Source organism: Microcaecilia unicolor, chromosome 5 (genome assembly GCF_901765095.1).
Source record: "Microcaecilia unicolor chromosome 5, aMicUni1.1, whole genome shotgun sequence".
NCBI lineage: Eukaryota > Metazoa > Chordata > Amphibia > Gymnophiona > Siphonopidae > Microcaecilia > Microcaecilia unicolor.
This window is the reverse complement of record NC_044035.1, coordinates 340,235,522-340,259,802: the sequence shown is the minus strand read 5'-3', so window position 1 is coordinate 340,259,802 and position 24,281 is coordinate 340,235,522. Positions and strand designations below refer to the sequence as shown.

At 47.3% G+C, this 24,281-nt stretch overlaps 1 protein-coding gene across 1 annotated transcript in view; it reads right to left on the bottom strand.

Annotated features, from left to right (window-relative positions):
* CDYL2 (chromodomain Y like 2) overlaps window positions 1-24,281 on the bottom strand; it is a 99,805-nt gene that overhangs the window by 27,325 nt on the left and 48,199 nt on the right. Inside the window, exons 3-4 of the mRNA XM_030202653.1 lie at window positions 16,940-17,157; window positions 6,579-6,751 (exon numbers count right to left, since the gene is read on the bottom strand). Of these exons, the coding sequence (XP_030058513.1) occupies window positions 6,579-6,751; window positions 16,940-17,157 (391 nt within the window). The remainder of the gene's footprint in view (window positions 1-6,578; window positions 6,752-16,939; window positions 17,158-24,281) is intronic.

The window sequence follows — 24,281 nt, the reverse complement described above, 5'->3', positions numbered from 1 at the left end:
AGCGTCTTTCTCCTCCTGGGCCCGCCCCTGTCTGACGTCAGTAACCTACGTAGGTTACTGACGTCAGACAGGGGCGGGCGCAGCAGAAGAAAGACGCGCCATCGCGAAGGCAGGCATCAGCTGATTCAGCTTTCTTCTTGCCCGTGCAGCGCCTTCGGACAGAGGAGAGAGGCGCTGCACGGGCCCGGTAAGAGGAAGGGGGGCCCGATGGAGGAGGGGAATGGCGGCGACGACCCCAAAAGGGGGCGGGGCACGGACGGAGGATGTCGGGAGGCGGAGCACAGGTGACAGAGTACTGAGGAAGGGAGGGGGGCAGGGGCTTCTAGAAATTTGCTTTTTTGGGGTGGGGGGAGCGGCGGAAAGTGGGGAGCAGCGGGGGGGGGGGGGCAAGGCTGTCCGTACAGGACGCTCCTGATGAGCGCCCTTGCCCCCTCCCGATCCTTTTTTTATTTTTATTTTTTTATGTGTTTTCTGAGGTCCTTTGGACCAATCACAGCGCTTTTAGCTCTGCTAATGCGCTGGGATTGGCTCAAAGTTTGTTTATTTTTTCAATTAACACTTTTTCCTGGCACAGAGCTGTCCTAACGAGAGGTCCAGACCTCTCGTTAGTTTTCCTGCCTTTTTCCTGCCTAAAGGCAATCGGAAAAGGTTAGTGCATGTCGTTTCAATGGGGTTTTCACACTAATTGCTCATCTCCATTCCGTTTTCGTTAGCTGCTACTGTCGTCGGAAAATAGGCTTAAGTGCATGGAAAGGATAGGAAATTCTTCCCTGAGGGCTCATTTAACGATGAAAAACGTTTAGTGCATCTGCCTCTCAGAGTTCCTACTCAAAGTAGGTGATAAAACTTGGCTGTTCTCGCTCTCTTTCCCCAAACAGTAAATACTTTGGTTGCTTATCAGCTCTTCTGAAGCTGTTGAATGTTTTTCTTGATTGGGAAACCCTTTTGTGTTCCACCATATTGCTCTATTGCTATTGCAAGTTGATGACGAAGTCCTAGCTCACTCCCCCATCCTTATGTTTTACGACTGTCTTTGGCCAACCTCATGATATTTGCTGTGGCTGTGAATGTTTTTTTTTTAAATTGGTTTGTGCATTTCTGGTGACTTTTATCAAATTTCTTTAAACTATGACTAGCCGTTAAGCCCGTAACAACGGGCTAGTTTTTTGTTTTCCTATGGCCTCCCCCGTCCACCAACCCTGCTCTCCCCCCAGCGTCTGTTTCCCTCAGTTCCGCCCCCTCCTTCTCTCCCTGCTCCCTCCTCCTCCGATTTCCACGCCCATGTCCAAGCCCTCCTCCCAATTGGGCTGTACTGCTGGTGGAGGCGGGGCTTGGACTTCTACACTCTCAGCGTTCCGACTCAACTGCGCATTTGCAGGTGAGTCGGTCACTTGCCGTTTATATGTTTGATGATGTTCCTGTCAAAGGGGCAGTTTATGAAATAAATGAATACATTAAAACAATAAAAAAAATGCAGAGTTCCAAGAGCTTTAATGGTTTTGGAGCAAACTGGATTTCTTTGTTCGTAGACATGCCTTCTGCTGGACCAAGATCAGAACTCTCCCAAGATGGAGACCACTCTGGACATCATAATAAAATAGACCCTATGGTCTCTAAATCTGGTAGATGTCAACATGATTTGGATAATTACTACTACTTAACACTTCTAAAGCGCTACTAGGGTTACGCAGCGCTGTACAGTTTAACAAAGAAGGACAGTCCCTGCTCAAAGGAGCTTACAATCTATAGGATGAAATGTCAAGTTGGGCAGTCTAGATTTCCTGAGTAGAGGTGTAGTGTTTAGGTTCCGAAGGCGACATTGAAGAGGTGGGCTTTGAGCGAGGATTTGAAGACGGGCAGGGAGGGGGCCTGGCGTATGGGCTCAGGGAGTTTATTCCAAGCATGGGGTGAGGCGAGGCAGAAAGGGCGGAGCCTGGAGTTGGCGGTGGTGGAGAAGGGTACAGAGAGGAGGGATTTGTCCTGTGAGCGGAGGTTTCGGGTAGGGGCGTAAGGGGAGATGAGGGTACAGAGGTAGGGAGGGGCTGCAGATCGAGTGCATTTGTAGGTTAGTAGGAGAAGCTTGAACTGTATGCGGTACCTGATCGGAAGCCAGTGAAGTGACTTGAGGAGAGGGGTGATATGAGCATAATGGTCCATGCGGACCGTTATGTTGGCCTGATTAAAAAAAAAAAAAAAAAGATCATAACCAGCAAAGAATCCTCTGCTTCATAAGAACGTAGAACAAAAATCCTGTAACCACCATAACTGCTACAAGGACTGAAAACCATACAAGAGCCTTTTACAAAGGCACAGACAGACACCAGCAGGACTAACTGAGGAAGTCAGACATTTTGGTCTTCCGCACATGTGCAGTGGTAGCTGTTGTGCTACTATCGTGTTGCCCCGAAAATAAGACACTGTCTGGGTTGCGGACGGTGGTAGGTGTGTATTACAGAGTACTTGTCCGGCCAGGATTGGAAAACAAAGCGTCAGGGTGACAGGAGGGAAGGAACCGCCCGCCGGTCAGTGAGTACCCGGGGCAGGGTCTGAGGTGCCACTGGTAGCGGCTGTCATGTTGTGACAAGTCCGTAGCCGGGCAGCCAGTGTCCTATCCCAGGTAGAGAGAGTGGGGCTGTGGGCCTAGACCCTTCCCTTGCTTACTGTCTGACCCATGTACAATGCTTCACTGCTCATGACGGTAACTGGAACACAGTAAAATAGAAGATGAGGGTGGGTAACTCTAATTTGAGTTTAAAAAGGGGTTAGACGGTTTCCTAAAGGACAAGTACTAAATGGACTTGGGAAAAATCCACTATTCCGGGAATAACATGTTTGTACGTTTGGGAAGCTCGCCAGGTGCCCTTGGCCTGGATTGGCCGCTGTCGTGGACAGGATGCTGGGCTCGATGGACCCTTGGTCTTTTCCCAGTGTGGCATTACTTATGTACCTGGAGTATTGTGTTCAGTTTTGGAGGCCGTATCTTGTTAAGGATGTAAAAAGAATTGAAGCGGTGCAAAGAAAAGCTACGAGAATGGTATGGGATTTGCGTTACAAGACGTATGAGGAGAGACTTGCTGAACTAAACATGTATACTCTGGAGGAAAGGAGAAACAGGGGTGATATGATACAGACGTTCAAATATTTGAAAGGTATTAATCTGCAAACGAACCTTTTCCGAAGATGGGAAGATGGTAGAACGAGAGAACATGAAATGAGATTGAAGGGGGGCAGACCAGGGGCGTATCTGGACTCCGGCGGTAGGGGGGGCCAGAGCCAGAGGGAGGGGGCACATTTTAGCCCCCCCCCCCCCGCCGCCGAGCCCCCACCGCCGAGCCCCTACCGCCACCAATGACTCTCTCCTCCCCCCTCCCGCCGTACAACGACATCAGACTCCGAAGTGGATTTCAACAGCGCCTATCACAGCAGCACGGCCACGGAGGCCGAAGATGAATTTTAAACACCGCGGGGCGGCTGGCGGGGGTTTGGGGTCCCCCGCCGGCTGAAGAAGAAGTTTTTACGGCAGCGGCAGGTGGAAGCAGACCTCGGCTGGCGGGGATTGGGGTCCCCCGCCAGCAAAAGTAAGAACGGCAGCGGGGGAGGGTTGATGGCGGTAGGGGGGTCCAGGGCAAAATCTGCGGGGGCCCAGGCCCCTGAGGCCCCACGCAGATACGCCCCTGGGGCAGACTCAAGTATTTTTTCACGGAGAGAGTAGTGGATGCTTGGAATGCCCTCCCGCGGGAGGTGGTGGAAATGAAAACGGTAACTGAATTCAAACATGCGTGGGATAAGCATAAACGAATCCTGTGCCGAAGGAATGGATCCTCAGGAGCTTAGTCGAGATCGGGAGGCGGGGCTGGTGGTTGGGAGGCGGGGATAGTGCTGGGCAGACGTATACGGTCTGTGCCAGAGCCGGTGGTGGGAAGCGGGTCTGGTGGTTGGGAGGCGGGGATAGTGCTGGGCAGACTTGTACAGTCTGTGCCAGAGGCGGTGGTTGGGAGGCAGGGCTGGTGGTTGGGAGGCGAGGATAGTGCTGGGCAGACTTATACGGTCTGTGCCCTGAAGAGCACAGGTACAAATCAAAGTAGGGTATACACAAAAAGTAGCAAATATGAGTTATCTTGTTGGGCAGACTGGATGGACCGTGCAGGTCTTTTTCTGCCGTCATCTACTATGTTACTATATTAATTTTTGCCCCCCCAAAATGCGCTAGGTCTTATTTTCAGGGGCTGTCTTATTTTTCGGGGAAACATTGGGGTTGGCCCGCCCGCCCTCCCTCCGTCGCTCCCGGAACTAACCTTAAACGTCTCCTTTCACCTTTGCAGCAAGCAGCAGCAGGGCAGGCCACTCCTTCCTTCCGTGTCCCGCCCTCGCCTGACGTAATGTCCGCGAGGGCGGGACACGGAAGGAGAGGTCTGCCCTGCTGCTGCTTGCTGCAAAGGTGAAAGGAGGCGTTTAAGGTTAGTTCCGGGAGCGACGGAGGGTGGGTGGAGGGGGGCGGCCTTGTCCGGCTCTCGGCGGCCCTGCTTTCAAACAAAAATTTGCTAGGTCTTACTTTCGGGGGAGGCCTTATATCTACCAATTCAGGAAAACCTCTACTAGGTCTTATTTTTGGGGGATGTCTTACTTTCGGGGAAACAGGGTAGAACCCCCCAACTTTTCTTTCATGCCGTTGACTGTGCTTTCTTTCTAACTGTTCTCTATATTGCTCAGCTTCTATTATGTAAACAAAATGATTAGATTCACTAAATCTAGACAAGGTTATGGAGGAAGGGCCACATTTACAGAAAAATGCTTTCATGTACCCCCTTATAAAATCATAATCAAATCTTGAAGGTTTCATTCTAGCAATATGCATTAGGTTTAAAAAAATTATTATATTTATCTCCGAGCAGATTGTGTTTCCAACACAAGGACATTAAGCTTCCTGCTACTGTTTATACTGAAATCCATTACAATGATGAAGCAAAATACTGAAGGCTCAGAAATCATTTACACATAAACAAAGAGACACGTTTAAATCAAACTGCAAGGCAAATTCTAAAATGATGACACAGTCTCTCTGGAATAGAGATGCTCTAATCTTGATTGAAAAACCCCCCACTTGTTTTCCTCCTTTTCCCCCATCAGCAAATCCTAGTAGTAGGAGGAAAGAACCCCACACCCCTTAAGGGGATAATTTTATAATGCCCTGGGACTGGTAGCATGGAATGGTGCTACTAATTGGGTTTCTGCCAGGAGCTGCAGTGGGAATTGAACCTAGTTCCCCAGGATCTCAACCCACTGCACTAACCATTAACGTGTACATTTTTGGTGGTGTGGAATGCGTTGCCAGAGAATGTGGTAAAAGCAGTTAGCTTAGCAGGGTTTAAAAAAGGTTTGGCTAGCTTCCTAAAAGAAAAGTCCATAAACCATTATTAAGATGGACTTGGGGAAAATCCACTGCTATAAGCAGCATAAAATGTATTGTACTGTTTTGGGATCTTGCCAGGTACTTGTAACCTTGATTGACCACTGCTGGAAGCAGGATACTGGGCTAGATGGACCATCGGTCTGACCCAGTATGGCTATTCTTATGTTTTTCATGTAGGGCATCTTATATACCTGGAAAAGGGTTTTTACAAAATTACATGTGCAGACAAGCTTGCATGCATTTATAGTCACGTGTTTAGGCATTCACAGGGGCGTATTTTTGGCAGAGCTGAGGCAAGGTTGTGTTGCAGGTGGTTAATGCAGTGGGTCGAGAACCTAGGGAACTGGGTTCAAATCCCACTGCAGCCTAATGGTTAGTGCAGTGGGTTGAGATCCTGGGAAACTGGGTCCATAAGTACATAAGTGTTGCCATACTGGGACAGACCGAAGGTTCATCAAGCCCAGAATCCTGTTTCCAACAGTGGTCAATCAAGGTTACAAGTACCTGGCAAGATCCCAAAACAGTACAATACATTTTATGCTGCTTATCCTAGAAATAAGCAGTGGATTTTCCCTAAGTCCACCTTAATAATGGTTTATGAACTTTTCCTTTAGGAAGCTATCCAAACCTTTTTTTAAACTATGCTAAGCTAACTGCTTTTACCACATTCTCTGGCAACACATTCCACGCCACCAAAAATGTACACGTTAATGGTTAGTGCAGTGGGTTGAGATCCTGGGGAACTAGGTTCAATTCCCACTGCAGCTCCTTGTAACCCTGGGCAAGTCACTTAACCCTCCATTGCCCCAGGTACAAATAACCTTATTTTGAGCCTATAAGGGGCAGAAAAGTACAAAAATAGTATATGGAATCTACTTTGACTGTATCTGTAGAAAGGCAGTATATCAAGTGTGGAATAAACATGCACAGAGTATGCACATATTTATGTCTTCTTCAGAATGGGTGTAAATTTGTGCGAGACAATTTAACGGCAAATGTAATTTTTTTCGGACATTTCATATATTTTTTTCGGACATTTCTTGTTATGATATTTCCCCTACTTGTACGTCAATCATCAAGCTCAGGCTCAGTACATTTATGAAGGGGGTAAATCTAAATTTCATAATTTGGAGTTAGAGTCCTGAAAAAAAATGTAAGCTCAAGTCACCTTATGGCTTCTGCGATCCTGGCACTTTCCTTTCTCCTATCACTAGATAGCCTGCCAATTAGATAGGAGTAATCTAGGCCACTGCAGAAGACGCTTCCTACTGCACTGAGGAGCAGGAGTTTGCTGTCATCAGCTGACGCATTGCACAGTGCTCTCCGGACTTCCTTCATAATCTGTCAATAAACAGAAGAAACAATACTATAACATACGGGATGCATATTTCCCCAAATAATGGGTATCGACAAATGAGCAAAGAACTGCCTGGTGTTCGTTTGTTTATTCCTCTTTGCAATTCCCCATCCTTAGTCCATTTTCACCTGGTTCTCATTAATCTGCTCTGATGTGAGGCCTGGAGTGCTTGTTCCGGTGTCTTGCCATGCTCTACTCACAAATTAAGGGGCCCTTTTACTAAGCTGTGGTAGACTCTCCACGCGTGTGCAGCTCACGCCCAAATGAGACTACTGTCAGGCCAATGCACCCTCCTGGCGGTAATTTCAGATTTTGCACGTGCCCATAACGCCTGGATGAATTATTTATTTATTTCCTTCTATACAAGCCAGTTCCGACAGTAATCGACACTCAGACCGCCGACTTGTCACCGCTCAAGTAGCGCGTTAGCCTTTATCGCTAGATCAATGGGTGGCGTTAAGGGCTCAGACCGGATTTGGGCGCACGCTGGTTTCATTTTTACCACACGCCCTTTTCCCGTCCCATTAAAAAAGGCCTTTTTTGTAGATATTGTAAAACCTGGCCTGGCGCATGCCCAATACATGAACCTACACTAACACAGGCCATCTTTTACAGAGGTGTAGTAAAAGGGCCCCATAGATAATTAGATCACCAATCTCATCAGTGTAATGCCCTACAGAACCAACTTACTGGGGTGGTGAGTGTTTTTACGGAATTTTGCTCCTGCAGTCTGAAAGCTTTACTCTATCCATTAATATATTTCCTGCTCTGGCCATGGAAGGGAAGCAGCAACTAGGAGGGGATCTTTTACAAAAGCACGCTAGCATTTTTAGTACGCGCTAATGATTAGTGTGCACTAAACGTTAGAGACACCCAAACAAATATATGGACATCTCTAGCATTTAGCGAACGCTTATTAATAGTGTGCGCTAAAAGCGTTAACATGCCTTTGTAAAAGGAGTCCTAGGGCTGTGGCGTCAAAGTCAGAAGCAATTTTGGGTGGCGTTGGAGTCAGAGTCGGTAAAAATGAACCGAGGTATATAAAATAATGAGTGGAGTGGAACAGGTGGATGTGAAGCGTCTATTCACGCTTTCCGAAAACAGTAGGACTAGGGGGCATGCGATGAAACTAGTGTAGTACATTTAAAACAAATAGGAGAACCTTTGTCTTCACCCAACGTATAAACAAACTCTGGAATTCGTTGACGGAGAACGTGGTGAAGGCAGTTAGCTTGGCAGAGTTTAAAAAGGGTTTGGACAGTTTCCTAAAGGACAAGTCCATAGACCGCTACTAAATGGACTTGGGAAAAATCCACAATTTCGGGAATAACATGTATAGAATGTTTGTACATTTGGGAAGCTTGCCAGGTGCCCTTGACCTGGATTGGCCGCTGTCAGGGACAGGATGCTGGGCTTGATGGGCCTTTGGTCTTTTCCCAGTATGGCATTACTTATGTACTTATGACTCTGACTCCAGCTACAAAATAAAAACTTACAGCATTACAATATATGGTAAATGTATTATTTTATCCTTACATATTTTTTGTTCAGAATCTTTGTTCAAACTTCAAAATAAATATATTTTGTGGTCTATTAGTCCTAATTCTGCACATAAAGAAATATCCTATGATTCTGTAATTAAACAAATTTCTCTTAGATTTACCATACACAGTAGGAGTCGGAGTCGAAGGTTTGGTGTACCTGACTCCACAGCCCTGGCAGATACAAGTCTCCTTTGTGGCAGTATGCAGGACTGTCTCCTGGATCATCGAGCTGTAGGTTTCTAGTAGAGAGTTGCACGGGGACAGAAATCTTACCCATCCCCGCCCGTCCCTGCTAGAATCTCACCCATCCCCACCCGTCCCCACTGGAATCTTACCCATCCCCACCCATCCCTGCAAAAATTTAACCCATCACAACCCGTCCCCACCCATCCCTGCAAGAATTTATCCCATCCCCACCCATCCCCGCAAGAATTTAATGGCACATAAAAGAAAATTCTGGTCAGCTCCCTCAGTCTCTCTCTGAATTTGAGCCACATCACTGTAGGCAAGGAAGAATTGGAAGCTGAAACGTACAACACTCTGGTGTACACATGAAAGATTTGTCTCTGATTTCTGGCACTGTGTGCTGAGAGGTCACCACATGCACATGCCAGTAGGTCAGGTGACAGACCTGAGGTCTGCACATCAGCACAGGAGCAAAGAGGATTAATTGTAACATAGTAAGTGACAGCAAATAAAAACCTGAACAGTCCATCCAGTCTGCCCAATAGTCACACTCATTATCAATTCATGATTAAATCAACGAGTGTGATATTATATACTTTCTTTCGTGTTTCTGGAACATTGACCATAGAAGTCTATCTGGCCCTATACTTATGTTCCAACTGCTGGAGTTCTCGTTGAAGCCCACTCCAGTCTATTCGTCTTCTCATTTGCGGGATACAGACCGTAAAAATCTGACCAGCACTGTCCTTATGTTCCAGCCACTGAAGTTGCTGTTTAAGCCCTTTCTAGCCCATCCTAAACCAGACTGCCATATATTAGACACAGACCATACAAGTCTGCCCGGTATCGGCCCTAGTTAATCACAGCCAGAGTCGCCATCTAAGCGTCACTTGACACATCCACACACATGCAGCCATTTAAGGTTAGGATTTTTATAACTTCCATTTTCTAATTAGAGATCCTTTGTGTTCATCCCAAGTCTTCTTGAATTCCATTATCATTTGTATCTCTACCACTTCCTTAACGGAAGACTTTCCACATTTGTGCTGTTAAAGCAAGGAGGAGGAGGAGGAGGAGACAGCACTCAAGGTACTCGGTAGATGAGAGGCTGATGCAGTGCAGCTTACACTTCTACAGAAACCCTGTAGAACTGCTTCCGTCCCCACGGGAACCCCGCAGAACTGCTTCCGTCCCCGCGGGAACCCCGCAGAACTGCTTCCTTCCCCACGGGAACCCCGCAGGACCTGCTTCCGTCCCCGCGGGAACCCCGCAGGACCTGCTTCCATCCCCGCAGAACTGCTTCCATCCCCACGGGAACCCCGCAGAACTGCTTCCGTCCCCACGGGAACCCCGCAGAACTGCTTCCGTCCCCGCGGGAACCCCGCAGAACTGCTTCCGTCCCCACGGGAACCCCGCAGAACTGCTTCCGTCCCCGCAGGAACCCTGCAGAACTGCTTCCTTCCCCGCGGGAACCCCGCAGGACCTGCTTCCGTCCCCGCGGGAACCCCGCAGGACCTGCTTCCATCCCCGCAGAACTGCTTCCATCCCCACGGGAACCCCGCAGAACTGCTTCCGTCCCCACGGGAACCCCGCAGAACTGCTTCCTTCCCCGCGGGAACCCCGCAGAACTGCTTCCGTCCCCGCGGGAACCCCGCAGAACTGCTTCCTTCCCCGCGGGAACCCCGCAGAACTGCTTCCGTCCCCACGGGAACCCCGCAGAACTGCTTCCGTCCCCGCGGGAACCCCGCAGAACTGCTTCCGTCCCCACGGGAACCCCGCAGAACTGCTTCCGTCCCTGCGGGAACCCCGCAGGACCTGCTTCCATCCCCGCAGAACTGCTTCCGTCCCCACGGGAACCCAGCAGAACTGCTTCCATCCCCGCGGGAACCCCGCAGAACTGCTTCCGTCCCCACGGGAACCCCGCAGAACTGCTTCCGTCCCCACGGGAACCCCGCAGAACTGCTTCCGTCCCTGCGGGAACCCCGCAGGACCTGCTTCCATCCCCGCAGAACTGCTTCCGTCCCCACGGGAACCCCGCAGAACTGCTTCCATCCCCGCGGGAACCCCGCAGAACTGCTTCCGTCCCCACGGGAACCCCGCAGAACTGCTTCCGTCCCCACGGGAACCCCGCAGAACTTCCATGCAGAAGCCTGCACGGACACATTGGTGATCTGCAAGGGCCGACTTCTACATGAAATGTTGCTAGTGGAATAGCAACATTCCATGTAGAATCTCCAATAGTAGCAACAGTGGAGGAGTGGCCTAGTGGTTAGGGTGGTGGACTTTGGTCCTGGGAACTGAGTTCGATTCCCACTTCAGGCACAGGCAGCTCCTTGTGACTCTGGGCAAGTCACTTAACCCTCCATTGCCCCATGTAAGCCGCATTGAGCCTGCCATGAGTGGGAAAGCGCAGGGTACAAATGTAACAAAAATAAAATAGATACTATTGGAGATTCTACATGGAATGTTGCTACTATTGGAGATTCTACATGGAATGTTGCTATTCCACTAGCAACATTCCATGTAGAAGGCTGCGCAGGCTTCTGTTTCTGCCAGTCTGACGTCCTGCACGTATGTGCAGGACGTCAGACTCACAGAAGCAGAAGCCTGCACGGACACATTGGTGATCTGCAAGGGCCGACTTCTACATGAAATGTTGCTAGTGGAATAGCAACATTCCATGTAGAATCTCCAATAGTAGCAACAGTGGAGGAGTGGCCTAGTGGTTAGGGTGGTGGACTTTGGTCCTGGGAACCGAGTTCGATTCCCACTTCAGGCACAGGCAGCTCCTTGTGACTCTGGGCAAGTCACTTAACCCTCCATTGCCCCATGTAAGCCGCATTGAGCCTGCCATGAGTGGGAAAGCGCAGGGTACAAATGTAACAAAAATAAAATAGATACTATTGGAGATTCTACATGGAATGTTGCTACTATTGGAGATTCTACATGGAATGTTGCTACTATTGCAGATTCTGCATGGAATGTTGCTATTCCACTAGCAACATTCCATGTAGAAGGCTGCGCAGGCTTCTGTTTCTGTGAGTCTGACGTCCTGCACGTGCAGGATGTCAGACTCACAGAAGCAGAAGACTGCGCGGTCACATTGGTGATCTGCAAGGGCCGACTTCTACATTCCATGTAGAAGGCTGCGCAGGCTTCTGTTTCTGTGAGTCTGACGTCCTGCACGTGCAGGACGTCAGACTCACAGAAGCAGAAGCCTGCGCGGCCACATTGGTGATCTGCAAGGGCCGACGTCTACATGGAATGTTGCTATTCCACTCTCAAATAGTAGCAACAGTGGAGGAGTGGCCTAGTGGTTAGGGTGGTGGACTGTGGTCCTGGGGAACTGAAGAACCGAGTTCGATTCCCGGCATAGGCAGCTCCTTGTGACTCTGGGCAAGTCACTTAACCCTCCATTGCCCCATGTAAGCCGCATTGAGCCTGCCATGAGTGGGAAAGCGCGGGGTACAAATGTAACAAAAAAAAAAAAAAGAAGACAGTGAGGTAAATCCAAGGAGGATAACAAAGAAGTCTTTATTGAAGATACGTAAAAACCGACCCAACACGGCTGTGTTTCGGCCCGAAGGCCTGCCTCAGGGGTCTTGGTAAATCTACATAAAAAGCAGACATGAAAGGCCGTGTCGGGTCGTTTTTTTAAGTATCTTCAATAAAGTCTTCTTTTTACTTCTCACGGCTTCGTGAGGTTTCTTTCCTACAGTTACTGCACGCCCAGGAGCCACTGTAATTTTTTGAAAGCTTGACGGGAGAGAAATGACCACACCAAGGGGCCGACGCTCGGCACCTAACGCTGGTGTTATAGCCGGTTAGCATTGGACCAGCGCCGGCAGAATGCTCAGAGGGCTTTAGTGCAGGAAACAATGTGAGCTCAAGAGATGGCTGAAAATTGTATTGAAATGTAGTCAAATGGATGTTAATGAGGTCGTTTGCTATGCCCTCCCAATGCTCAGAGAACAGCGCACAAAATCTGCTCTTACCGCTGGAAAAATGATGCCAACTCAGAGTTGGGGGAGGGGGGGGTTTGAAGAGAGGATTTCTTGTGCGCGTAATTTAATTGGTTAACTAGCTAGTCAGCGCCGTCAATTGGATATTAACAAGCAATTATGTGGAGCGTCTGTTTACACTTTCCAAAAATACTAGAACAAGGGGGCATGCGATGAAGCTGCAGTGTGGTAAATTTAAAATGAATCGGAGGAAATGTTTCTTCACTCAACGAGTAGTTAAACTCTGGAACTCGCTGCCGGAAAAGGTGGTTAAGGTGGTTAATTTAGCGGACTTCAAAAAAGGGTTGGATGGCTTCCTGAAGGAAAAAGCCATAGAATGTTATTGAATGGACGAGGGAATAATACGGTGTTTCTAGGATGGGTGGGACAAATTGCTTGTTCTTTTGGCCGCTGTCGGTGACAGGGTGCTGGGTTCGATGGACCCTTGGTTTGTCCCAACATGGCAATGCTTATGTACTTAGCACTAATTGGCATTAATTACGATTTATGTGCAAAACTCACTAAGCATATTCTATAATGTGGTGAGTATAAATTCCAAGTTGCACAGTTGAAAAGGGGGTGTGGTTATGGGTGAGAAATGGATATTTCTAAAATCTATGTGCATTATTATAAAAATACACCCGGCTCTGTGGCATAAATTTGGTTGCATGGAGAGGTGCTTGGCGTATTCTATATCTCCCGTGGAAGTTCAACCTTACTCTATACAATTTAGGCCTACTTTAGATAATACACCTAGGCACATTTTTTTTACTGAGCAGATTTTTCAGGGCACAGGGAAAGAGTTCCTCCACAAAATACCAACCAAACGTGCAACAGTAATCGGCAAAAAATATATATTTATTCTCTTCAAAAGTACTGTTCAAAAATGCTCTAAATCCAATGGCGCTCAAATGTCAACATCCAAAATGTCAAAATGAAATGAATCTTGAAAGCGCCTGTTTACGCCATAGTGGTGTTGAACATATCATAATTATAATCCATGCTCAAACTCAGCCGACTGGACCCGTTTCGCCACTCCAAAATGGCTTCGTTGGGGTCAACTACAATACGGGTTTGTTACCTTTTCGTGTCTAGCATTAATTTCCATATTACACATTGTAATTACGCAATCTTCATTTAGGGGGATCTTTTACCAAGGCAAGCTCACGTTTTTAGCGTGCGCGCAGAGACGCCAATGTATTCCTATGGGCGTGTCTAACGTTTAATGCGCCTATTTTTAGCGTGCGCTAAAAACGTGAGCACGCCATAGTAAAAGACCTCCTTACTTTGTTATTACTACTTAATGTATATTATCCTGCATCACTTTTTGTACTGTTAATGACAATAAGTAGTTAGCCACATTGAACCTGAACTACTGCGATACTATTACTACTATTAAACATTTCTATAGCGCTACTAGACTTACGCAGCGCTGTACAAATTAACATGATAATGTACATAAGTACATAAGCACTGCCACACTGGGAAAAGACCAAAGGTCCATCAAGCCCAGCACTCTGTCTCCGACAGCGGCCAATCCAGGCCCCAAGACCCTGGCAAACCCCCCAAAATTTAATAACGATCAATGGACTTTTCCTTCAGGAATCTGTCCAGACCCCCTTTAAACTCAGCAAACCCCCAAATAACCCCAAATAAAATGATTTAACCAGTCAAATCGTAGTCATCAGGGTTAACCAGGATGTTCAGTGGCACTCAACTGGACAGCCCGTCATGGCACTAACCTGGTAATGAGGGGGGTGTGGGTGACGGAGACGAGAGATATCCAGCTAGCAGCAATATTCAGTCTGCTAACCAGGTAACTACCAGGATCAAGGTAAGAGCTTTCCTAACTTTGGGCTTTTTTTACAAAGCCGCGCTAACGATTCCTGTGCAGCAAATGACTAATACTACTTATCATTTCTATAGCGCTACAAGACGTGCACAGCACTATACATTTGAACATGAAGAGACAGTCCCTGCTCGACAGAGCTTACAATCTAATTAGGACAGACAAACAGGACAAACAAGAGATAAGAAATGAGAAGAAGCCCATTGGAATTGAATGAGCTTTCTCTCGTTTGCCGCACCAAGAATCGCCAGCGTGGCTTTGTAAAAGAAGTCCTTTATCTGGCAGTCATCCTAGCACCGGCTTGAATATTGCAAGTACTGGGATAAATCCTGGTGGCCGCATTGTCCCTGTATGCTGACCCGGCACTAAATAACTGGGTATGAAAAGCTCATGGTAGCCAGCATTAAAAAAAAAAAAAAAAAAAAGCTGACTGCAGGCTGAATATTGGTCCGTGTGTTCATTTCCTTTGAGGATATAAGAAGAAATATTGATGTTTATCAGTGGTTTTGTGCTACACATAACATTGCTTTGTATGTTTTTCAGTGGAATCAGATATATAACTTTGCATCACTTAGGAATCTTCAGTGCAGAAAAAAAGCACAAACACTGAGCAGAGGACAGAAGGCAAGGCGTGGGAGGGACGAGAGAGTCCTAGGGGAAGTGGCTGTATTTGTTAGAAACCTATAATCAGAAGCCCTAGTTATATGTCACAAAGTACTCATTAGATCCTATTCTGTAAGGGCCAAATCCTGGTGAAATTCTTGGCTGCGCAGATTACTTCCTATCTGTGCAAGTCATGAAGATTGATTCTGCATAGATCAAATAGGCAGGAGTAGGGTTACCATACGTCCAGATTTACCCGGACATGTCCTCTTTTTGAGGACATGTCCGGGCGTCCGGATGGGTTTTGCCAGTCCGCCAGCTTGTCCGGATTTCTGGACGGACGGCGGGCCTATCCTAGCCTCCCCTCCCCTTACGTCCTATCTCCTGCCCTGGTGATCTAGTGACCTCTTCGGGGCAGGAAAGAGCCCCCTCTTTCCTGCCCGGAGCGTTGCCTTGCACTGCATTCTGTTGCTGTGACTGTCTTGGGATTCAAAATGGCCGCCGAGAGTTGAAGCAGCCTCGCGAGACTTCAACTCTTGGCGGCCATTTTGAATCCCGAGACCGTCACAGCAACAGGATGCAGGGCAAGGACAGAGGGGGCTCTTTCCTGCCCCGAAAAGGTCACTAGACCACCAGGGCAGTAGATAGTAAGTAAGGGGAGGGGAGGTGACCCGGGGGAGGGGAGGTGATGGGGGGCGGGGGAGGGGAATATGTGACCCGGGGGAGGGGAATATGTGACAGGGGGCGGGGCATGTTCCCTCTTTTTCAGAGGACAAAATATGGTAACCCTAGGCAGGGGCCAAAGACAATCTGCCGCCTGAGGCGAGGAATGAGCTACCACCGTCGCTGCCCCTCTTGAAGCAAGGAATGAGCCACCGCTGCCCTGCTACCGCTTCCCCTCCCAAAGCAAGGAATAAGCTGCCGCCACCCCCCTGCCATGGTCTGCCATCTCCCCCTCCCTTCCCCAGCCCCCTTCCACCAATTTCCCTTTTCTTTCTCGTTTTTCCAAATGCGGTGGCAGCAATTCCCAGAGGCTGACCTGTCGCCAGTCCCGTCCTCTTCTCTCTACTGCGGCCCGCCTCTCTGATGTAACTTCCTGTTTCCTTGGAGGCGGGCCACAGTGGACAGAAGGCGCCAGGACCGGCGGCAGGGCAGCCTCTGGGAATTGGTGGAAAGGGGTTGGGGAAGTAAGGCTGGGAGGCAATGCCACTTCAGAAAAGTGCTGGCTGAGGCCCCCGCCTCAGGTGACCTAATGGTAGGGCCGCCCCTGCATACAGGCAGCAAAATGGACATCCAAGTCTGGATAAGTGTGATTTCCCAGGTATTGTACAAAATGCTCACTGAATTTGGAGCTTTCTATAAAACGTGTATAAGGATGAGAAGCACACATGTGTTGCTTGCAGCATATCCAATGGAAGCAGTAATTTTACCAAGACCCCCCCCCCCCCCAATAAAAGTGGCATCACTCAGGGTTGTCAACACACAAGCGCCAGTACTTACACATGCAAGAAGCGATTTTGCAACTGAAGCATATAAATGCCAGATTTTACAAAGCTGGAGATCCATGGGGAACCAATTAAGAACCCAAGCTAATTTTGGGATTTTAGAGATGGTTTTAAATGTCCCCATGAATCACTCCTGCAAACCCCAGGTCCAAACGAGCACTTAGCTGACACTTTTGTCTGTGAACGTTTAGATTCTTTAAAAGTACATGTATATTGGTGCTGCAAAGTTGGCAACATAAACATTCCTTTCTGACCTGCCCAAACCATGACCATAACGCACTGCCTTTAAATCTGTGCGTACTGTGAATATTCATGTGTAAGGAGTGGCTTTTCTAAAGATCACTGTTTACACGCACAGGGCATGCAAATGTCATGCAAACCCCTTATAGTGACCTCCCAAATCACTCATTAGTTCAGCTGATATTCAGAGCATTCTTTGCAAATTCAGGTCCAGTTTTACGTTTCCGCACGGCTGTGTGCTTACCTCGGGAGTCAACGCGTTGTTATCTGATGTCTGGCTTGAAAGCAGTACGTGCGTAAAACCATCTTCCTTCCTCACCACAATGTCTCGGAATCGACAGCTGGTCTCATTCTGACGGACACTGTACCTCAGTCTCTTATCAAATACATAATCTTTCACCACTTCCAGTTTCCGTTTCACAGGGCTGTGCGAATTCATCCGTCCATTGGGCAGCGATGAACCTTTTGGGATGAAATATAGCATTGGTGGATAGATAGATACAGAAATGTTTGCTCTTTGGGGGTGATTTTATAGGGGTTGATATTCAAAGCATTCTAGAGACCAAATAAGTGGAGGAGTGGCGGACTTTGGTCCTGGGGAACTGAGGAACTGAGTTTGATTCCCACTTCAGGCAAAAGGCAGCTCCTTGTGACTCTGGGCAAGTCACATAACCCTCCATTGCCCCATGTAAGCCGCACTGAGCCTGCCATGAGTGGGAAAGCACAGGGTACAAATGTAACAAAAATAAAATAGATACTATTGGAGATTCTACATAGAATGTTGCTACTATTGGAGATTCTACATGGAATGTTGCTATTCCACTAGCAACATTCCATGTAGAAGGCTGCGCAGGCTTCTGTTTCTGTGAGTCTGACGTCCTGCACATACGTGCAGGACGTCAGACTCACAGAAGCAGAAGCCTGCGCGGCCACATTGGTGATCTGCAAGGGCCGACTTCTACATGGAATGTTGCTAGTGGAATAGCAACATTCCATGTAGAATCTCCAATAGTAGCAACAGTGGAGGAGTGGCCTAGTGGTTAGGGTGGTGGACTTTGGTCCTGGGGAACTGAGGAACTGAGTTTGATTCCCACTTCAGGCACAGGCAGCTCCTTGTGACTCTGGGCAAGTCACTTAACCCTCCATTGCCTGCCGCATTGAGCCTGCCATGATGGGAAAGCGCGGGGTACAAATGTAACAAAAATAAATAAATAAAATATACAAATGCTAATAATAATATCTATTGCCAAGGATATCAATCATCCATTTTCTATATGCATCTTTCGTCTTGAAAAAGACAAATGTACGGGGAATGCATCGGAAAAGACGCCAAATTCTAGCCGTGTGGGAACAAAATGCAAATGCTAAAACATCCCGCGTTGCGCTGGAGAAAAATGCTGCGCACTCTTCCAGCAATGCCTAAATCTAAGCGCACTATATAGAATCCGGGGGAGAGCGGGCGTATTTTATAACAATGCGCATAGATTTTAGAAATTGCCCATGTCCCGCTCATGGCCACACCCTCTTTCCAACTACGTGACTTGGAATTTAGGCGCACCATGTTACAGTATGCGCTTTATCGAGTTGTGTGCGTAAATCTTAATGCCAATTAGTGCTAATTGCTTGGTAATATCCAATTAACAGCACTGATTAGCTAGTTAACCAATTAAGTTAAGGGCATGGCTTTGATTTCTGCGTGGAAATGAAGGCACCATATATAGAATCCCAGGGGCAGTGTGGTGAATGCAAAGCCTACGCAAGTAGGGGTAAATTCTACAAATGGAGTTTATCTTATTAGGTAGACTGGATGGACCGTACAGTTGTTTATTTGCCGTCATCTGCCATGTTACTATGATACATGCTGAGCACAAACTCTATAAGGGCGGTTGAGCATGGAATTGCCGTTATAAAATACTCGCATTAGTTTGCATTTTCGAACCTAACTTTAGGCTTGAGCACTTGCACCAGGGGCGTAGCCACGGGTGGGCCTGGACGGGCCCAGGCCTAGCCACTTTTGCTCCAGTCCCGCCCAGCCTCTTCTGCCCGCTCGCCCCGTCTGCATGGTCTGCTGACTTTTACTGACCTGATGCGCCGTTCTCCCTCCAGCACTGGTGATTCCCATAGCCAGCCTTCTGCCAGCGCGCGTCATCGGGGCCTCTTCTCAGGCGCGTCCCACCTACTCTGCAACTTCCTGCGTCCCACCTTTGCGGAAAACAGGAAGTTGCAGAGTAGGCGGGACGCGCCTGAAAAGAGGCTCCGACGACGCGCGCTGGCAGAAGGCTGGCTATGGGAATCGCCGGTGCTGGAGGAAGAACGGCACTTCAGGTCAGTAAAAATGACCAGAACTGACCATGTGCAGGGGCTGTCTCGGGGGAGGGGGGTAACGGGTGGAGAGGAAATGCGGCAGCAGCGGGCAGATGGAGAGGAAATGCGGTGACGGGCGGTGGTAGTGGGTGGGGAGGAAATGTGAGGCCTGTGCCCACCCAGTCCACCTAACAATTGAACTCTAGCTATGCTACTGACTTGCACCATATTTTTTTTTATTTTTATTTTTGTTACATTTGTACCCTGCGCTTTCTCACTCATGGCAGGCTCAATGCGGCTTACATGGGGCAATGGAGGGTTAAGTGACTTGCCCAGAGTCACAAGGAGCTGCTGTGCCTGAAGTGGGAATCAAACTCAGTTCCTCAGTTCCCCAGGACCAAAGTCCACCACCCTAACCACTAGGCCACTCCTCCACTATCAAAGGCTTGTGCCCAGCTGTTGACAATTAGGTGTATAACCCCTGGTATTCTATAATGTATGTGCATAACTCATAGCCACGCCCCAACCCACCCATGCTCCTCCCACAGCCACACCCCCTAGAAGTTGTGAGTGACAGAAATGACGTGTGCCGCTTCAACAAGAGTGACTAAGGTGAGCTGCACATACATCTTCCAAGTGGTATTAATTGGCACCAATTAGCACCAATTTAAGCCAAATACTTGGCTGTTACCTCCAATTAACAGCCAATTGTTAAGTTAATTTGTGTGTGTAACTGACCTTATTATATAACTTGGGTGCTCTAAGCCTAAAGTTGGGCACCCATGTTTATAGAATTGGGAGGGAACTGTTTGGGGTGTTCCAAGTATATTCTCATAGAGTTATCACGCAGAATAATGCTTTACCATACGGACGCAGTAAATGCAACCACGCCATCAGCATTAGTAACAGCATACGGAAAAGCACCATGCACTAACTGAAGTGCAGGCCACATCCATAACCTGCCCACTTCTTGTTCCATAACACGGGATGTAGTGAATACCGCGATTAGCAACATGGTAACGATTACTGTGGTTGTGGGCAATTTGGTTTTCACGTGGCAATTCACATGCCAGCTGCTTAGAACACTTTAGAAAAGGATCTCCTTAGCTTCACTGACACTGAAACAACAAAATGTTAAGAAAAAAAACAGTTATAGGGAGCAGAAATATTGCCTTTATAAGGCTAATTTAATACTATATTTATACAGCCCCTTGATTGGGTTCAGCTTCATTGAGAGCCATGTCATACTGAATCTCTGTTCGACTATTCATATCAATGATGATGTGATTTATGATTTACTTAACTTATGATCCCCAGGTGATTTATTTGGTAGTTTTGTCATTTGTTTTTTTTTCTTGCCTTTGCACCATTTTATGCAAAAAATAATAAAGATTGAACTTATAAAAAAAAAAAAAAACATATTTCTATTTTGCACTGCCCCAATCAAGGTGGATAATAGTGCTTACACATTAAACTTCAGATACAAGTTGGAACCATCAAATTAAAAAAATCCAATTCATTATACCTAAACCATAATACATCAGTCTAAATACAAATCATTGGACATCAAAGGTAAATCCCACTCAACAGATTGATTCTAACTCATTGAACCAACAATGGAAAACAGCCAAGTTTTAAGCTATTTATGGAACAGGAAACAAATGTCCAACTCTCTGATCTCAGGAGGCAGCTGATTTCACAACGTAGGTGCTCTGCTAGCGAAAACATTCTTTCGAGTGCACTTTAAAATGAGAGAAAACGCAGAAACATTTCTGTGCTACACCACAAAGCCCCTTCCTAGCCAATACCATGAAACTTTCTCAGCCAAACAACAAGGCCTCACTTAATAAGGGCTTTGAAGACCAGAATTAAAATCTTACACTGGATATGTAAATTCACAGGTAACCAGTGCAAAGAAAAAAAAGTGATGTATCCTCTCTCATCTACTTATTCCCAAAATGATTCTAGCCGTTCCATTCTGCATTATTTGACATTTGTTCATTAGGTGGAATTGCAGCAGTCCAGATAAATATATATATATAAAAGAACTATGGCCTAAATTACTGTTTTAAAATCTCACGGATGTGGAAGACAAGAAAGCAAATCAGTAGGAGATATACACAAACTTTAATAGTGAAGTTGCACACCAGGGGCGTAGCAAGGTGGGGCCATGGGGTATGGGCCCCTGCAGATTTAGCCCTGGCCCCCCTGCTTTCACCCCCCCCCCCGCCGCTGACCCTCCCCCCCGCTGCCGCCAACCCTCCCCCGTCATCAGGTACCTTTCCCCAACCCCAGCCAGCCGAAGTCCTCTTCAGCGCCAGCGCGTCGCTGATCTGGATTCTGTTTCTGTGAGTCAGGACTCACAGAAACAGAATCCAGATCAGCGAACGCTCTGGACTCGGAGACTGGCGCTGAAGGGGACTTTGGCTGGCGGGGGTTGGGGACCCCTGCCAGCAAAGGTACCTGGTGGTGGTGGGGGAGGGTTGGGGTCGGCGGCGGCGGGAGGGGGGGCTAAAATGTGCCCCCTCACCTCGGGCTCTGGATCCCCTCCTGCCGAAGTATGGCTACGCCCCTGCTGCACACAAATATGTTGCCTGATACAGGCCGTGTTTCGCCCAGCAGGGCTGCGTCAGGGGCTATGTTGTGATCTTCACTATGAGATGCTTGTGAAAAGGTGTATGCTATACTCCAATAGTTGATATTAAAAGACAAACGCAAATCTCACCGTAGTAGGAAAAAAAACAGCTCAAGTTCTAGTCACATAACCAAGGCTTTCCATGAAATAACAGCGCGCACACCGGCACCACAATGTTGCTGGATCTTGCCTTGGTTATACCAACTATTGGAGTATAGCATACACCTACAACTTTTCACAAGCATCTCATAGTGAAGATCACAACGTAGCCCCTGACGCAGCCCTGCTGGGCGAAACACGGCCTGTGTCGGGCACCCTATTTGTGTGCAACTCGACTATTAACTTTGTGTATATCTACTGCTGATTTGCTTTCTTGTCTTCCACTTTGGAGTCTGCAGATCGTTTGCCTTGCTGTTTCTTGGTAATCCTCTTTGTTGGGCATTTTAAAATCTCCTGGGCCTTAAGAATGAAAACGGATGGATCTGACCACTGAAGCTTACAAAAGGCCTTTTTTTTTTTACCACAAAATTTACTTGAGATTACAGGGTTAATGTCAAGCCAAGAAGTATTCCTAGACCCACCACTTCTGATGTCAGCTTAAATTGATGGGGACCACTCATTCCCCCTCCCCAATTTCTTATTTACTCAGAGAACCTTTATTTTCCCCTTATTTAGGTGAAGATAGTCCACCCCACTTAAATCACTCATGGCTGTCCAACTGCTGATATTCAGTGACACTTAATCGGGCATTGACACTGAATATTGACAACTAAGAAAAAATGCCCGTTTCTGAGCGCAATGAAACGGGCGCTAGCAAGGGGCCCCCTCCCTCCGTCCCTCCGAGCTACTTGCCTTGTTAGTTGTTCGCTGTGGCGTTTCCGTTTCGGCCCTCGAGCGTCATAGCTCCGCCCTCGACGTCATGACGTTTTGACGCGAGGGCGGTGCAGACACTCCAGGGCACACCGGATATCTCGGGCGCCTCAACTTCCGTGGAGGCTTCAGAACGTTGGGGTTGCCTTTTATATAGAGAGATGACTGGCCAAAAGTGGGCAGGTAAGGGTCAGTACAAGGGGTGGGGTCAGGGAGGAGCCCCACAGGTAAGCGGGTGAATTTAGGCCACTCCACTTAAGTTATTCCTTCATGCTCTGTGCAGGTTGTCATCCCCCTCCCCCTATTCCCCATCCCAGGATCTCTCTCTTTCTTCCTTCTATTTCTAGTTTTCCCCTCTGTCTATGCCCAAACCATTTCCTCATATTACTCTTCCCAATACCCAGCCCCCTCTCCATCATTGTGACCTTTACTCAGGCTCTCTTTTCCCTTCTTCCTCGCCCTAACCCAGGTCATCTCCCCCCCTCCCAGTCCTCTCTTTCTCTCACCCTCTTTTCTCTTGTCCCCCTTCCTTCTCCTTTCCACCCCCTTTATGTTTATGCTTATTAAAAAGCTTGATATCCCGCTATGTCTGAATGACAGGTCATAGTGGTTTAAAATTTAAAAATATCATTGGTTAAAATAGAAAAGAATGCTACAATAAGACAGGAAAGCAAAGACCAGTCAACAAAGGTGATACACATACACACTGTACTGTAGCCTTCCCCCAGAATAAGTTTGGTAATACAGTTTTTAAAATATTTTAATGTTAATTTTATGTATTGGATATTGCTTTGCAAGACATTTTGATCACTGTTGACAATATATAAGTTTTTAATCACTAAATAAAACAGAAACTATGCTGCTGAGTTGCCAATGGCGTCACACTCGACCGCAACCTTACCCTCAAGAGCCAAGTAAACTCTGTAATAAAGAAAATGTTCCATTCAATGTGGAAGCTCAAACGATTAAAACCTTTCTTCCCAAGGGAAACCTTTTGAAACCTAATACAATCAATGGTGCTAAGTCATGTAGATTATTGCAACGGAATCTACGCGGGATGCAAAGAACAACTCACAAAAAAACTCCAGACCGCCCAAAATACAGCAGCCAGGTTCGATGGAATCAGGGGGTTAGCGACTAGAACATCGACATTTATGTGCATGTTTGCCACTGAAATCTATGTGGCTCCTTTTAGAATTACCCCCCTAGTACTGCAAGAAACAATGACAGTCGTGCAATCAAAGACGAAGCCTTACAGCATCACTTAGCAAAAATGGCATGAAGAAATATTTTCAACTCGCATACTCCCAACGTTTTGCCAGTAGAAGAGGAAAACACTTCATTAACCCGTGAAATCACTGGAAAACGTCTTTACAAAAGTTTGTGAAGCCAGTGCTTCTTTCTGAAATTGTAATAACAGCTGCTACGTTTAATATTCGTCTTAACTGACGGATTTATTTAGATGATTCACCCGTAAAAGTATTCTGCTCTTCTAAGGCCGTCTGCTAAGAGTGAGAACAAATGATTAATCAATCAAACTGGAAATCAGGTGGTGTAACTCAGCAACCCATCAACTCCTGAAAGAGATCTTAATCAAAAATAAATTTACAAAAACCAAATTAAACCCCAAAACATCTGGCTTATGTCATAACGGAAATAAGGTTAAACCTTGTTCTCACAGCATCTGGCCACACTACAAAGTATTGCACAATTCAACATTTTGGAGGGGAGACAAACAGGAGAGGTAGAAGGTGATGTAAATTAATAACCCGACTTA